General features: G+C 37.0%; 1 protein-coding gene across 1 annotated transcript in view; it reads left to right on the top strand.

Moving 5' to 3' along the window:
• The window catches only part of LOC138698352 (N-acetylglucosamine-6-phosphate deacetylase), a 33,351-nt gene that overhangs the window by 11,326 nt on the left and 7,924 nt on the right, over positions 1-14,101 (top strand). The window contains exons 4-5 of the mRNA XM_069824204.1: positions 2,217-2,346; positions 9,400-9,488. Of these exons, the coding sequence (XP_069680305.1) occupies positions 2,217-2,346; positions 9,400-9,488 (219 nt within the window). The remainder of the gene's footprint in view (positions 1-2,216; positions 2,347-9,399; positions 9,489-14,101) is intronic.

Below are 14,101 nucleotides of genomic sequence, written 5' to 3'. Positions count from 1 at the left end.
GTAGTCTATTTCAACAACTTTTTCCGAAACTGCGAATGTGATTACTTTGTTGTATATCATGATAAAAAAAGTTTTATTGGTACACATTCTTGTTTCTTTCTTTTTTCTGATTATCGGTTCAGGTCACTATGTTGCATTGTATGTTTTTAGCAGAAAACCTCGTTACAAGCAGAAAATAATTAATGTTTTCAGAAAACTGTTTATTGTTGGGTGAAGGAACATGCCATATGTAGTTTGTTGCTGCTAATAGAGAACGAAAAAAACCATTAAAATAATTAACTGGATGGAGAGAAGGATGGTTCTCATGATTTCAATACCTGAACATTCAGCCATTCTAGAGGATACCGATAAAAAGAACAGAAAGGGAGAGACTGTCATGAAAACCAAAATCTGTGTTGAAGTACAAGACAAAGAAGGGTATTGACCTCAGTGACCAAATGTCATCATACTACGCAGTTTTGAGAAAAGGGATGAAATGGTGGAGGAGAGTTGTGATGGAGCTGCTACTGGGGACTGTCATAGTAAATGTCTGGATTTTCTATTGTAAGAAGAGCACTTGAGGGAGTAAAATGTCAATCCTGATCTTCAAAGAAAAAGGGCTCCTATTTTGACAAAAATGAAAGGACCTGCTAGGAAAATTCTGCAGCATTGCACGTTATGTTACAAAAGAATCTTCGCTTAGCAGGGTAAGAAGGAAGCAGACAACAAAATCAAGAAGGTCACGATTTTCTGCACTGTATGCCCAAGATAACCTATGCATTATATGCTTTAATGAAAAATATTTACAAAAATGATATTTTGTAAGATGTAACTGTGCAAATGTGTAAAGTTCTGTGTTTCAATAAGGCAAATATACTTTTGAACTTAGTTTATTTTTATTTATAACTAAATAATTACGATGTGATTAAAAATCCATGTCACAAAAATATCCGATAAACCTACATTTGTTTTCAGGATCATATCGGGGCACACTGACTCACTGCTGCAACACTAGTTTTAAGAGAACGTCCCCTTTCCAATAAGCATCCCAGCAAACGGTTACGTATTGCATTGAGGCTACAGAACCACTTGATTACTCATGCAGTATTCAGGACATTGGTGACCCGAATCAATTTTAAAAAATGCCATCATCAAGTCACCGATGAGCTGATACGTGGGAGAAACCAGACACAGGGAATGTGTTACTCTTCTGCCACTCTTTGGGCCAATTTGGCCTGTAATGGGATTGATTTTAGAGTAGAACCTCGATTATCCGTCACCCTATTAACCGACAGATGGATTATCCGTCTGTCTTTCTCACACTCGTTTTTCTTTCTGCAGAAATATATGAAGTACTGTGCGTTGTATTAGCATTTTATGTTTTCTAGAGTGTTATTACAAGCCTTTTCCCTTACACAGTATGGTCTATTGTTCGAGTTGTACTGCATAACTTCTATATGAAATGTCTCCTACGGGTGTCAAAAGAAATCTTGTTGTGCTAAGTATCGAAAAAAAGTGTAAGTAACTGAGTAGTTTGGGAAAACAAAAACTGTGGCTCATCTCGCTTCAGAATACAAGTTTGAAGTGTACAAAGTATGTAAATCTACAACACGAGATCTCTAATATTCCTAACAGACAGCCATTACTGTACAAGGAATTTCCTTTCCCCTTAAAAACCCGTTATTGACAACCAGACTTAAATTAATGAACTTCTGATTCACTACCTAGCGTGCTAAATAAAAGATCATGAAGGAAATTACGAAAGTGTAAGTATTAATCAATAAATTTAAGAAAATCTTTTATAATATGGATTATCAGATTTTTTCGAGTAACCGTTCAGCCCATCCCCTTCATTACCATGGATAATAGAGGTTCTACTGTATCTTTACCGTTTTTTTGCTCTCTTTTGTGCTTTGTTTAATTTTCTGCCAATAGCACTGGAATAGAGAGTAGATATATTCATTAGTCTATTGTGCTTCCTGTTCACAGGAATAAAAACAGGAAGGACATAGGCAAGTTTGAACTTTCGTATGTTCGCATATTTAATGTCCTTTGAAAGATTTTGTCTCACTGTTCTCACCAGGATCCTGGTTCTTAAAACGACTACTTTGACTAATGACAAGAAAAACAAATGTAAGAATGGTTCCAAAATTGATATTTTTAATTGTCCTGTTAGATCTCACACCATACCATTTATGTAATGCTTTATACTCAGTTATTAATTTCTTAATTTTCAGGGGTTCAAATCAATTCAGGAGATATATGGATCCCTAGACAATGTGAAGATAGTAACCCTGGCTCCAGAACTGAACAATGCTGCAGAAGTGATAGAGGAACTTACAAGCAGAGATGTTACTGTGTCATTGGGTGAGAACAATTGTATATCGTTGTTGATTTTATGAAACCTCCTATGTGACAGTAAGCCTACACAACGTAATTTTTGAGGAGGAAGAAAAAATTAGTTAAAAATCAATGGACTTACATAAGAATATGAAGTAAATGAGGAGCGTTTTTGCTAAACTCGATAATGCAAAAATTTTGCGAAAATGAGTTACATATCACAATCATATGATGTTTAGCTTCTGTATCACCCTATGCAGTCAGATTTTGCATAACTCGGTTCATACTGTGCATAGAGGATGATTAGAAATGTCTCCTTGCCACAACATAAACTGTGTATACAATAAAACTTGTTTTCTGAGAAAAGTAGTTTTGTGAATCTATTGAGTTTAGCAAAAATGCTCCTCAGTTCGATAGAAAACATTGGTGAATATGATGAACATAAATGACATCATCAAGGATCAGTGTAGGGCTATTGATATTAATTAATTTTTTTTTCCTCTTGAAGAATTATTTACTGTACTGTCACATAGGAGGTTTCATAAAATCGACGATATGTTTCTATTAAACAAATTAATAGATCACATTTACCATTATAAAATCAGTTGAAGTTTTTATGACCAAACATGAGTAACTATTAATTTATCAAACACATACTCTTTTCCATTGCAACCTGTTTCGCTTTCGTTTATAATGGAAGCCCAAGATTATCTATATACAGTAGAATCCTCTTAACCGGTACCAAAGGGACCAGGCTAGTTCTGGATACGAGATTTTACTGGATAATTGAATAAATAACCTGTATAATTGATTAATTATACAAAAAATATTCGTATTTCATGGTGCCAAATGTTGAATTTGCAGCCAAATAAAGCTTACTTCTCTTCATAACTGAATAAACATAAAAGCTGTGTGGATTTTCTTTATTAAAACACATCACAAAACACAAATAATACACTAATTTTAGGTTCGAATATTCATGAAAACGAAACTTCGTGCGAACTTCCTAATAATGGCAAAACTGATGGCCCAGACTGGCAATGTGACAGATTTAAACATTTTTTTTTTATTTGGCCCAGCCAAAAGTGCCATTGTTTCGGTATTACGAGGGATTTTACTGTATAAGCACCCTTTAGTATATGTGAATAATTTTTCACAGATTTTTATAAAATAGCTATGGATGTATATAACATTCATTTCTGATATTATATTTCTATTTACGAAAATCGACACTTAAGGTGACATGAATTTTAAATTGTACAGACTTTGTTTTGGTTCACTTACGTGCAACAAATACATTTGTGAAAAGGCATCCTGATCCTACTACCTAGCAGTTAAAGCACATTGAGGTCTTTTTCTCTAAGGGTAGAATCTAACTTGCTTAGTCTGCAAGTTCTTTAGAGTAATTGCAAGCAAAAGAGTAAATAATTCTGCATACAATAATTAATATGTCCGAAACATAGAGGGGTCTGGAAACATGGTGGTATGTTCGTTTTATTTATCTCTTCTAATGCAAGAAAGAAAATTAAAAAAAAGTACTTAGTTTGGATAGAGTTCGAGTTCATAGTCATTTTGTGTTGTGAATTTCGAATAAAGAAAGATCTACAGAAGGTGCCAAAAAATGTATACACTCTTTAATAGCTCATAAATAACTCACTTTTTAATTTTTTTCAAGTGTGACCACTTAAAATAATGGCTGAAGTCAGACTAAACTTTGAGGAAACACAGTTCATTCTAAAGTGCTACTGGAAGACTGAGAACATAAGTGAAGTGCAAAGACTGTTTAGAATGGAGTTTCAGCGAGATTCACCAATGTGACTCACAGTTGCTTGTTTGTGAGATAAGTTTGAAGAAGGAACTGTTCAGAATATCCATAAGAACAATTCCAGAAGACCACGAACATCCACCAGCGCCACAAGAGAAAGAGAAGTCATCGAAAAGTTTCAGCAGTCTCCTAGAAAATCTGTTCGGCTAGCAGCTTGTGAGACAGGACTTTCAAAATCGAGTGTCCATCGCGTTTTGAAGCGTGCTCAATGGAAAAGTTTTATTCCTAGATTCGTCCACGCTCTCAATGAAGATGATCATAACCGGAGAATTGAATTTTGTGAGTGATACCAAGCAAAATGTGCGGAGGACAATCAATTTCCATACAAGATTGTTTGAAGTGATGAGGCCACATTTGAGTTAAATGACTCAATTAATTGTCACAATTGCACCTACTGGGCATCTAACAATCTCATGTGACAGTGGAACACGATGTGAACTTACCAGGAGTTACAGTATGGTGTGGTTTGTCAACATTTGGTTTAATTGGACCTTTCTTTTTTGATGGTACCGTGACTGGTGCAATTTACCTCAACTTACTACAGGAATCCACTATAGCATGCAACGAAGAGATGTTTAGGAATGAAGAATGGTACTTCCAGCAGGATGGAGCACCTCCCCACTACCACGCGACATGAGGGCCTATCTTTAAGGCCACCTGCAGAACAGATGGATAGGACGAAGAGGTAATACCGAGTACTCCCCTCGCTTATTGGATTTTTTTCTGTGGGGACATGTCAAGCACATGTTTATAGCACAAAACCAGCTACAATCGATGAGTTGAGAGCAACCATTGAAAGAGAATGTGCCCAAATACCAATCGAAATGATTAGGAACATTTTGGATTCCATCAGTCAGCGTTATCAGCTGTGCGTGGACCACAATGGCCAACAATTTGAACACTTTCAATAAATTACTGGTTTCTACATTGGTTCACATTATTTTTAATTTTAAAACTTTTCTGTATCATAATAATTCTTAAAGTTGTAGTCATTGAAAGAGTGTATACATTTTTTGGCACCCTCTGTATTATTAATTCGACTCATAGATACTGAATATGAACAAATCTGGTCAATTGATTAGGAGAAATTACTGTACATTGACAGATAGAATGTCAGAAACCACTTTTTCAGTATAATTGATGCTGAAGTAGTGTATTTCCGCGAAATCCCTTTTTTCAGCATAACAGGATTTTCTCATACATTTCGTATGATGAGAAAGTAAAACGAAAGTCATTAGAACTGAATCATTGTTTTGTGCAAAGGTGAGTATGACGATGACTCTTGAGAAACTCTGAAGAAAAAAATGCATAAGTGAGAAAAAATAGTTATTTTGAACTGCTTGCATTTTTGTGATCGTAAGAAATAAACATGCTCTCAAATTATGGTAACTGTTCCATAATTTGTTCATTTACATCAAAATATTTTTTATCTTGGAGGGATGTTAGGGTAGTTGTATTCAGAGTGGTCACAACATTGATGCCAGATTCTCATTGTTTAATATGTTCTATTTCTTCCCTCTGCAAAACAAGCAGTGAGATGGGAGTTAGCTCACCTAATTCTCTCTTCTCTCTGAATGGAATCTCCCACTTGCACATAACTGGTTTACTGAAGCTAGCATGTGCTGGGACAAGTATGGACAGCTTCGAATTTCCACGAATTTCAAAGCAAAGCAAAAAACGAATAAACAAAAAAACGTACATTTGAAAAAAGTTATAATAGACATTTTGCTAAGACCTAAAAAAAACGATCAAGTGTGGGGGTATCGTGTGGTTAGCACGATGATCCCCCCCAGCCGTTATAGCTGGTATTCGCAACTGGATTTCGCTACCTATCGTAGCTCCTCAAGTGCATCACGATGCTGGGTGGGCACCGGTCCCATACACTGGCCGAAATTTCATGAGAAAATTTCTTTCCCCTTGAGGAATTGAACCAGCGTGCATTCCATAATGCGAGTCAGGCCTTAGACCGCGACGCCACGGCGTGGGACGGGAATTAAAATACGACCTTATAAGTTAAAAAAAAAACGAATAAACAAAAAAAACGTACATTCGAAAAAAGTTATAATAGACATTTTGCTAAGACCTCAGAAAAACGATTAAGTGTGAAAAATGCATAGGCCTAAGTGCAAAATTTAAAGAAAAAGTTTTACTATATTATCATCTAATTTTTTTTTTTTTTTTTTTTTTTTTTTTACTAATGGCGAGTACTTGACTTTTCGTTATTGACCCATATGAAGGCAATTCTGTAGACCAGTTTACCGATAGAATCATTGTCCAGGTTGCACCATAGGAGACTGGTCTATGCTAAGCCAGCGATAAGATGGAGATTTGTTGGACTGCCACAGGAGAACAGGAGCTACCAGAGAAAACCCTTATGTTACCTGGACCATAAGCTTGCCCAACACAAGTTATAAATCAGGGGTATGCCGGAGATCGAACCCTGGTCCACAGGATTATAAGCTCAATGCTCTAGCCACTAGATCACTGTGATGACTACATCACCAAAACATATAAACGTTACACATCAACATTTAATGGCTGTCCTATCACATTTTTGTTTGTGTAGGTACTCACCAAGGGGCAGGACATATTATGAAAACACCTTTTTGTTTTTGTACCTGTAAATGATTGGAATAGTTAGAAATGAAGAGAGGTTTTGATAATTAAGATTAAAATGTTAGTTTGAATTTTTGGACAAACCATAAACGTAAAATAATAATAATAATAAAATAAAAAATAAAGTATTGAATAAAACGAGTTAACTTCATCTTTGACACACAGTCATGTTCTAGGGTTCAAATTAGAGTTATAAACCCGTAACAAATGTAAGTGAGCAAATTTTGAAAACACTTCATTAAGAATTTTTTAACATTATCAAATAATTCTTTAATAATCAAAGTTAAAAAAATAAATAAAGAATTTGAATTTTATACAAAACTGAAGATAACTTACAAAAATTTTCTTACTTGGAATTGCTTATTAAGTTACATTACACGTATCATGCAAATTTCAAATGGAAATATTTAATAGAGTTACTGCATTTTGAAGATTGAAAAATGTAGAAAATCTTGTTGTGCTGAAATGAGAAAAGAAGTGTCTACGATTAAATGGCCACTTGGAAATAATAATAGAGTGACTGTTTGGTACCATACCGTGATGCGGTTTTTTAATGATATTTACATAGATGAAGGGATTTTTTTTTTTATTTGAAAAAAAAAAAAACGAAAGTCGTCATATTTGGTCAAATTTTATTTTATATAGATCCTGCCCCTTTTGTAATTTATGCATAGAGCATTGACATTTTATACTGTATCTACGTAAAGATTAATTTTTGGTCCTACAAAATTGATATATTGTAACTTCGCCCAAGACGTACCGTCGAACTTCAGCGTCTTGACGTTCGAATGTCTGGCTGAAGGTGATGGTTCCCCAGGGCCACTATGTGAGGTCCTCAATTCTGTCGCCGATTGTTGCACGGCCCGTTGAACTTCCTCGGCGATTATCCGTTTCTGTTCTCTGGCCTGGCGATCCACTAACGCGAGTATGTGCTTGTTTTCTTCAGCATGTTGGTCCATTAACACACTCGTCTGCTCTTGACGGTGCTCGAGAGCGCGAATTTTGCTGTCAAACTGGTCTACGTCCTGTCTCAATTCGGCTACTGTCTCGTTTGTAGTTGTAAAATTCTTGTTTAGGTTGTCAAAATCGGCTTTAAGTTCGTCTTTCACGATGGCGACAATTCCATCTACGTGGGCCGAAACGCTTCCAATTTGCGTAGTGACGTCATCTTTCACTTCACTTATATCGTTCTTCACCTCACTGATGTGCTTGTTCATATCTGTTTTTGCTTCACTTATGTCGTTTTTCACCTCACTAATATCGTTCTTCACCTCACTGATATGTTTGTTCATTTCTGCTTTCATTTCCGTGAAGACTTGCAGGATCTGCTGTAGGTTCTCCATTATGTCGATAATATCTCGCTTCCGACACCAGTACAAAACAAGAATGTAACTTTTATTCAAAAAACAATAATTCCTTTCTACAATTCAATTTAAATACTCCCATCAACAATGGGATTTCCACTTCACACAGCAACACAATATTCGTTATTGCACTCCACAGACGACAATGACAATTTACTTCGATTATTGAGAACAACAATGTACTGCTAATCTTAACTAATGTTCCCGAAGCACTATTGACAACACAGAACTGTCAGTTCTCAGTTCACAGTTCGTTTGCCTTGGCTATTTCTTCCAGCTCAGTCACTCGAGTTCACAGTATCTCGAACCCCAGACCTTCAGAGACAATCCACTGAACTTCGAACTCAGGTCCCCCAACTGCTGTCCACTGCACTCAAACTCAGGACTTCAGGCTCCCACAGTTACAGACACAACTCAAGTCGAACTCTGGTCTCGAAACTGGCTTCACTGCTACACAAGACTGCCTTGCTGTTCAAAACTAGCAACGACTGCAACTAAGTAACTAACTAACTCAAATTCACTCACGTGTCGTATTTATAACTAAACCATAGTTTCGGGAAAGTACGATGCTGGAAATTTCTATGGATGTCCAGAAGATGGCACCTCTCGAATTCTCTGGATTTCTTCCCTCAGTGGCAGGTGCATTACTCCCCCTTCTCTGCCGCGGTCGCCGTCTCTCCTCTCCTCTCTACGCCACAGCACATGCCCCAGGAAGCAGATGCGCGCGCAACTTCATTTGCCGCGCCGAGCCACGGCCGACCTTGCCGTCCTTCTGCCAGTCACGAGATCGTATCCCGGCTGTCACAATATGTTATGGTAACAATGATTATTAGAGGAGAAAAATTCGCTCTGGCACCAGGGATCGAACCAGGTCACTCAATTGAGTGCATTCCTTGTATAATGGTAGTTGACTTAATATGTCAACATATATGTCGAACATGGAGAAGGCCACAAAGGGAAAAGCACTAGAGGAGAGGGATTTGATCCGGTGCTCTGGATTGAACTTCGGTATACCTCAGTGGTTAGAACACTTGGTACGTAGAACCAAGGACCCAGGTTCGATCCCCGGTGCCTGAGCGAATTTTTCTCCTCTAATAACCATTCTTTTATAGTGTGCTTACTCCCATAACAGAGTTCGGCTAAAATATATGTCCTTTCCTCTAAACCATCTGTGTGTGAGAAATATTGAAGAGCAAAAGAGTTAATGACTTTATTGCCAAGAACTGAGCATTAGTTAACAACAACATATATGTTAATGTATGATGTTGCTTGCAGGACATTCCATGGCTGATCTGCGAGAAGGAGAAAGTGCAATCAAGCATGGTGCCACATTCCTTACTCACCTCTTCAATGCCATGCCCCCAGTAAGTGTTGAAACTTAGTCATTTAACTGGTTCTTGCACACTCGGATGTTAGACTTGTGAATAGTGATTTATTGTTGCTTAAGGTGTAAATGCTTGTGTCCCACAAAATCAAAATTTTACGGAGGAATGAAAAAACTTTTTTTATCACCATTAATTGCAGGCTTATATGGTATTGGTATTTTTACTTTTCCGCGATTAATATTAAAATGTGGTTTACGAGACTTTGCAGGTAGATGTGCATCACTTCGACAAATTCAAAAACTCCATTTCGAAACTTTTGAGGCTTATCAGCATTTACACCTTAAGCGATGTTAAGCCGATTTTCTCGCTTACTTTTATAGCGCCAATTTTATTATTGGATCGTATTCAAAGCTGAGTGGCTTGGTTCTAGTGATGGGTTGTGATTTGAAGACCTGTGGTTTTGTCGCTGTGATGGGTGTTTTTTTTTTTTTTTTTTTTTTTTTTTTTTTTTTTTTTTTTTTTTTTTTTTTTTTCCCCCCCAGCAATTTATTGATAAAGTTCCAAAACAAATATGTTTTCTGCCTTTTCGTATTTTAGTGTAAATTCAAATAATGATGCACAAATATTGTTCATGTCCAGCTGTCAAAACAATTGGGCACAGAGACATTAGTGTAGATTTTAGGAAGTCGGAGGTTGTGGAAAAGTGCATGTTATTCACTTAAAAAAGATTTTGGTGTTCTGTCTTTCTTGTAGAAATTTGCATTGTATCGGCCAAGATGCTTGATGAATGGATTTTCACTTGAATTTGCACTGTTATAAAACTTCTTAACTTGTTCACGTAATGAGTCTTTCAGAAATGTCATGTCCAAATCAAAGTGTATTTGTGCATTCGTTGTGTACCAGTCTGAATTATGTATTATTCGGAGCACTTTATTTTGAACAATTTGAAGAGGTTGAAAGACTGTTTTTGGAATATAACACCAAGCTGGGGCAACGTAAGTTAGGATCGGTAAAATCAGCATTTTGTAGAGCATAACTTTTCTTCTTAGACTGAGAACAGGAGATTTGAACAGGGGGTAAAGATGAGATATTCTAAGAGAGCTCTTAGTTGTTACTGATTTTATGTGCTTGTGCCATAACAACTTGTTATCAAGAGTAATACCAAGATATTTTACATGGTCACTGTATTGAATTTGATTGCATAATGTGATAGGTGTGTCACTGATTGAGACTGTGAATATAGTTCCAAAATCACAGCTCTGAGAAATCACCATCTCCGACTGATAAGTGATTCATAGCAATGGCAACTGATGTACATATATGACAACTCCAGAATCCAGACAACTGCAAGTGAGAAGATTAACTTGAAGGACAACATATCTGGAATCTAATTAACTATCGTCCCACTCTAGAGGTTAACAAGGGCAACTCTTTGATACTGAAGCTATAATGACATCTTGTAAACATTCTTGTGACACATTGCAGTACCGGTAACACAAGTCACAGTGTTTTCTGTTTAGTATACTCCCCGTGCTAATCACGTTATTGATATAACACAGCAGCAGTTTATCAATTCAATTTGCAGAAGAACAATAGTCATCCTGTAAAACAATTGAAATCATCTTCAATAATAATGTTAATCTCTTCATTTGCATCATATAATACACAAACAGATGTATGGTACATTTCTATATGGCTTGCCAAATAATCATGATCTGTTATCAACCTGAACATCGCAACAGCAGATTTACATGGCCCTTGGGTGATTATCTCGGGGTTAGTCAAGAAAATTTTTCAGTTTTTATCTTTTGCTCCATTCGAATTTTGTTATTTTTGGGCTCATCTGAATTTAGCTTACAATTCATTGTGAAATTTCTGATAAGTCTATTACAAATTTCAATATTCGTATTTACTTAGTTACTTACTGGCTTTTAAGGAACCCGGAGGTTCATTGCCGCCCTCACATAAGCCTGCCATTGGTCCCTATCCTAAGCAAGATTAATCCATTCTCTATCATCATATCCCACCTCCCTCAAATCCATTTTAATATTATCTTCCCATCTACGTCTCGGCCTCCCTAAAGGTCTTTTTCCCTCTGGCCTCCCAACTAACACTCTATATGCATTTTCTTCTGTAGGGGCATGAGCATTTATAACTACGATATTGCACCATCTACCCTTAAGTACTAAATACAATAACCTATCACTGATAAATTCGACCTTTTTTACTGCTGATTTTATTCTTTTATGAATAAAGAATCCTGTTCCTAATTGGTGATTATCGTTTCCTTCCCCATAATACAACAAATAATCTCCTATTTGTGTTATGCCATTCCCATCTAACCTAACCTCCTATACTCCCACAAAGTCTATTCTATATCTAGTTAGTTCTTTTGCTACTAATGTTACGGTACCCCTTGTAACATTCCAAGTACTAAATCTCAAAACCTTATTCCTTTGCTGTGGTCGTGCCAGAGAATCAGTCCCATTCCGAGGCTTATTTGAAGGATTCGTAACAAGCTGTTTTTTACGGTGATGGGTTGTTAGCCCTTCGCCCAACCCCCAAGCTGGAGGACCACCCCTCATCGGCTGTCCGCGACTGCTTATTCAATATATTCACAGCTACCCTCCATATCTGGAGGCCGTCTCCTCGATCCGCAACCTGAGGACGCGCCATGCCGTGGTGATAGGGACCCACAATACATGGATATTCGTATTTATTAGGCCTAATAATATAGTCAATATGACTTATCATACAATACTGTAATTAATATTTACATCATGCATTGACATTACATTGATATAGTAGTTAAAGTTTTCACCAGTTCATCGTCTTCAGACTACAAAAACATATAACGAAATCTAAATTTTTTTTTTTTTTTCCAATGCCACCAGGTTGTCTTTTCGACATTTCTGGTTTTCTCTCCTGGCCGTGGCTTAATTGTAACCCACTTCTGAGGTTGGGGCGCCTGGAAGGCGGAGTTATATTACCCCGATGATGTGATAGGATGATTATGATAATGTGGTGCCAGGAGAGGTCTTAAAGCAAGCAAAATATATTAAATATAGTGAATGGCATTCAGAGTAAGTACTGTGTTACTGTACATTCAAGAACACAAATTTCGAAATTTTAAGTTAAGTCTGTTGCTAATGTTTCCAAACTTGACATTACAAACTACAGTAACAAAGGTTAAACATTGTACTCAGTCTTATAAACATTATTTCATTGTATATACCGTAAAAAAAAAAAAAACACTTTTGTGAACATACATCTAGCATACAACATTAAATATGGTTTCAAATCATTAGCTTGGATACAGTCCTTCAAAACTTAATCATGGGAGACTAACTACATGGCATCATATGATTAATGCAGCAAGGTGGAATAGTGATAAGGGAAATGGGAGTACCCCGAAAAAATTTACTATCAAGTACCATCTTTATCCATCACAAATTCCACATGGACCCACCAGAATTGCAATACAGGTTATTAGCATGCAAAGCTGACACTCAATCTGTTCAATTAATGGTGTGTTATTGTACAATATTGTTCCACATGCAAACTACACATTATGTCATGGAATGCACGTGAAATTGATGCTAATCAGCCCTGTTAAACCAAAAGCACATGACGTTTGAGGATGAGGGAGGGGTAAAATGTTTGAGGCAACAAAACACAGTAACAATCTGTTCCACTTCCAATGTGTTACCCTTTCACAACTCTCACAAGAATATCATAGTACGAGGTGTTAAAAAAATATCGAACCTTTGGTCGGCAAAAATACATTTATTCATACACAATACATTTACTCCAATCTCCTTGAAAGTAGTCCCTTTGGTAATGCACACACTTCTCCCAGTGGTCCCGCCATTGTTGGAAACACTTCTGGAATGGATATTTTGGAATGGTGTTCAGCTGGGCTATCATGTTCCTCATAATGTCTTTTTCTGATTCAAATCAGGTCTTTTTCTGCAGCATTTTAAACTTAGAGAATAACCAAAAATCACACGGATCCATGTCGAGGGAGTAGGGAGCCTAACGAACCATTGGAATGCTGTGTTTGGTCAAGAAAGTCTGAATCAGATGTGAAGAATGGACGGGTGCATTATCATGATGGAGCTGCCAAGTTATCTCTGCCCACAAGTCTGGTCAAAATTGAATGTACCGATCCAATGTTTACCCCCACTTTGCAAATTCTCGGACTGTGATACAACGATCCTGCATGTCCAAAGTGCGCACTTGGTCAATGACTTGCCATTTCGGTTTCTTGAGAGCCTACTGGGAGGTGGTTCGCTGCCCACTGTTGTGGGGTCATCTTTGAAGCAGTTGTAGCACTCCTTTATCTGTAATATGATCATGACATTGTCCTCAAAAGCCTGTTGGATGTTGTGAATATTTTTCACTTTGGTATCATCAAGCTTTTGGCAGAATTTGACGAAATATCACTGCTCAAGTAGTTTCGTCATGACAATCTGACGGGCGCTCACTACACTTCCTTACTCATAGGCCGACTGCCAGTGACTGACGCTTTCTGCAGGCGGGAAAAAATTCACTCATTCACATGAATGTCCTTTACACATTTCCACTGAAGGACATCTCCCATTCTTCATTTGTTTACACGGAAAAATTAAGATTCGATATTTTTTTAACAC

The sequence above is a fragment of the Periplaneta americana genome, chromosome 4, assembly GCF_040183065.1.
Source record: "Periplaneta americana isolate PAMFEO1 chromosome 4, P.americana_PAMFEO1_priV1, whole genome shotgun sequence".
Lineage (NCBI taxonomy): Eukaryota > Metazoa > Arthropoda > Insecta > Blattodea > Blattidae > Periplaneta > Periplaneta americana.
This window is presented reverse-complemented; position numbering and strand designations above follow the sequence as displayed.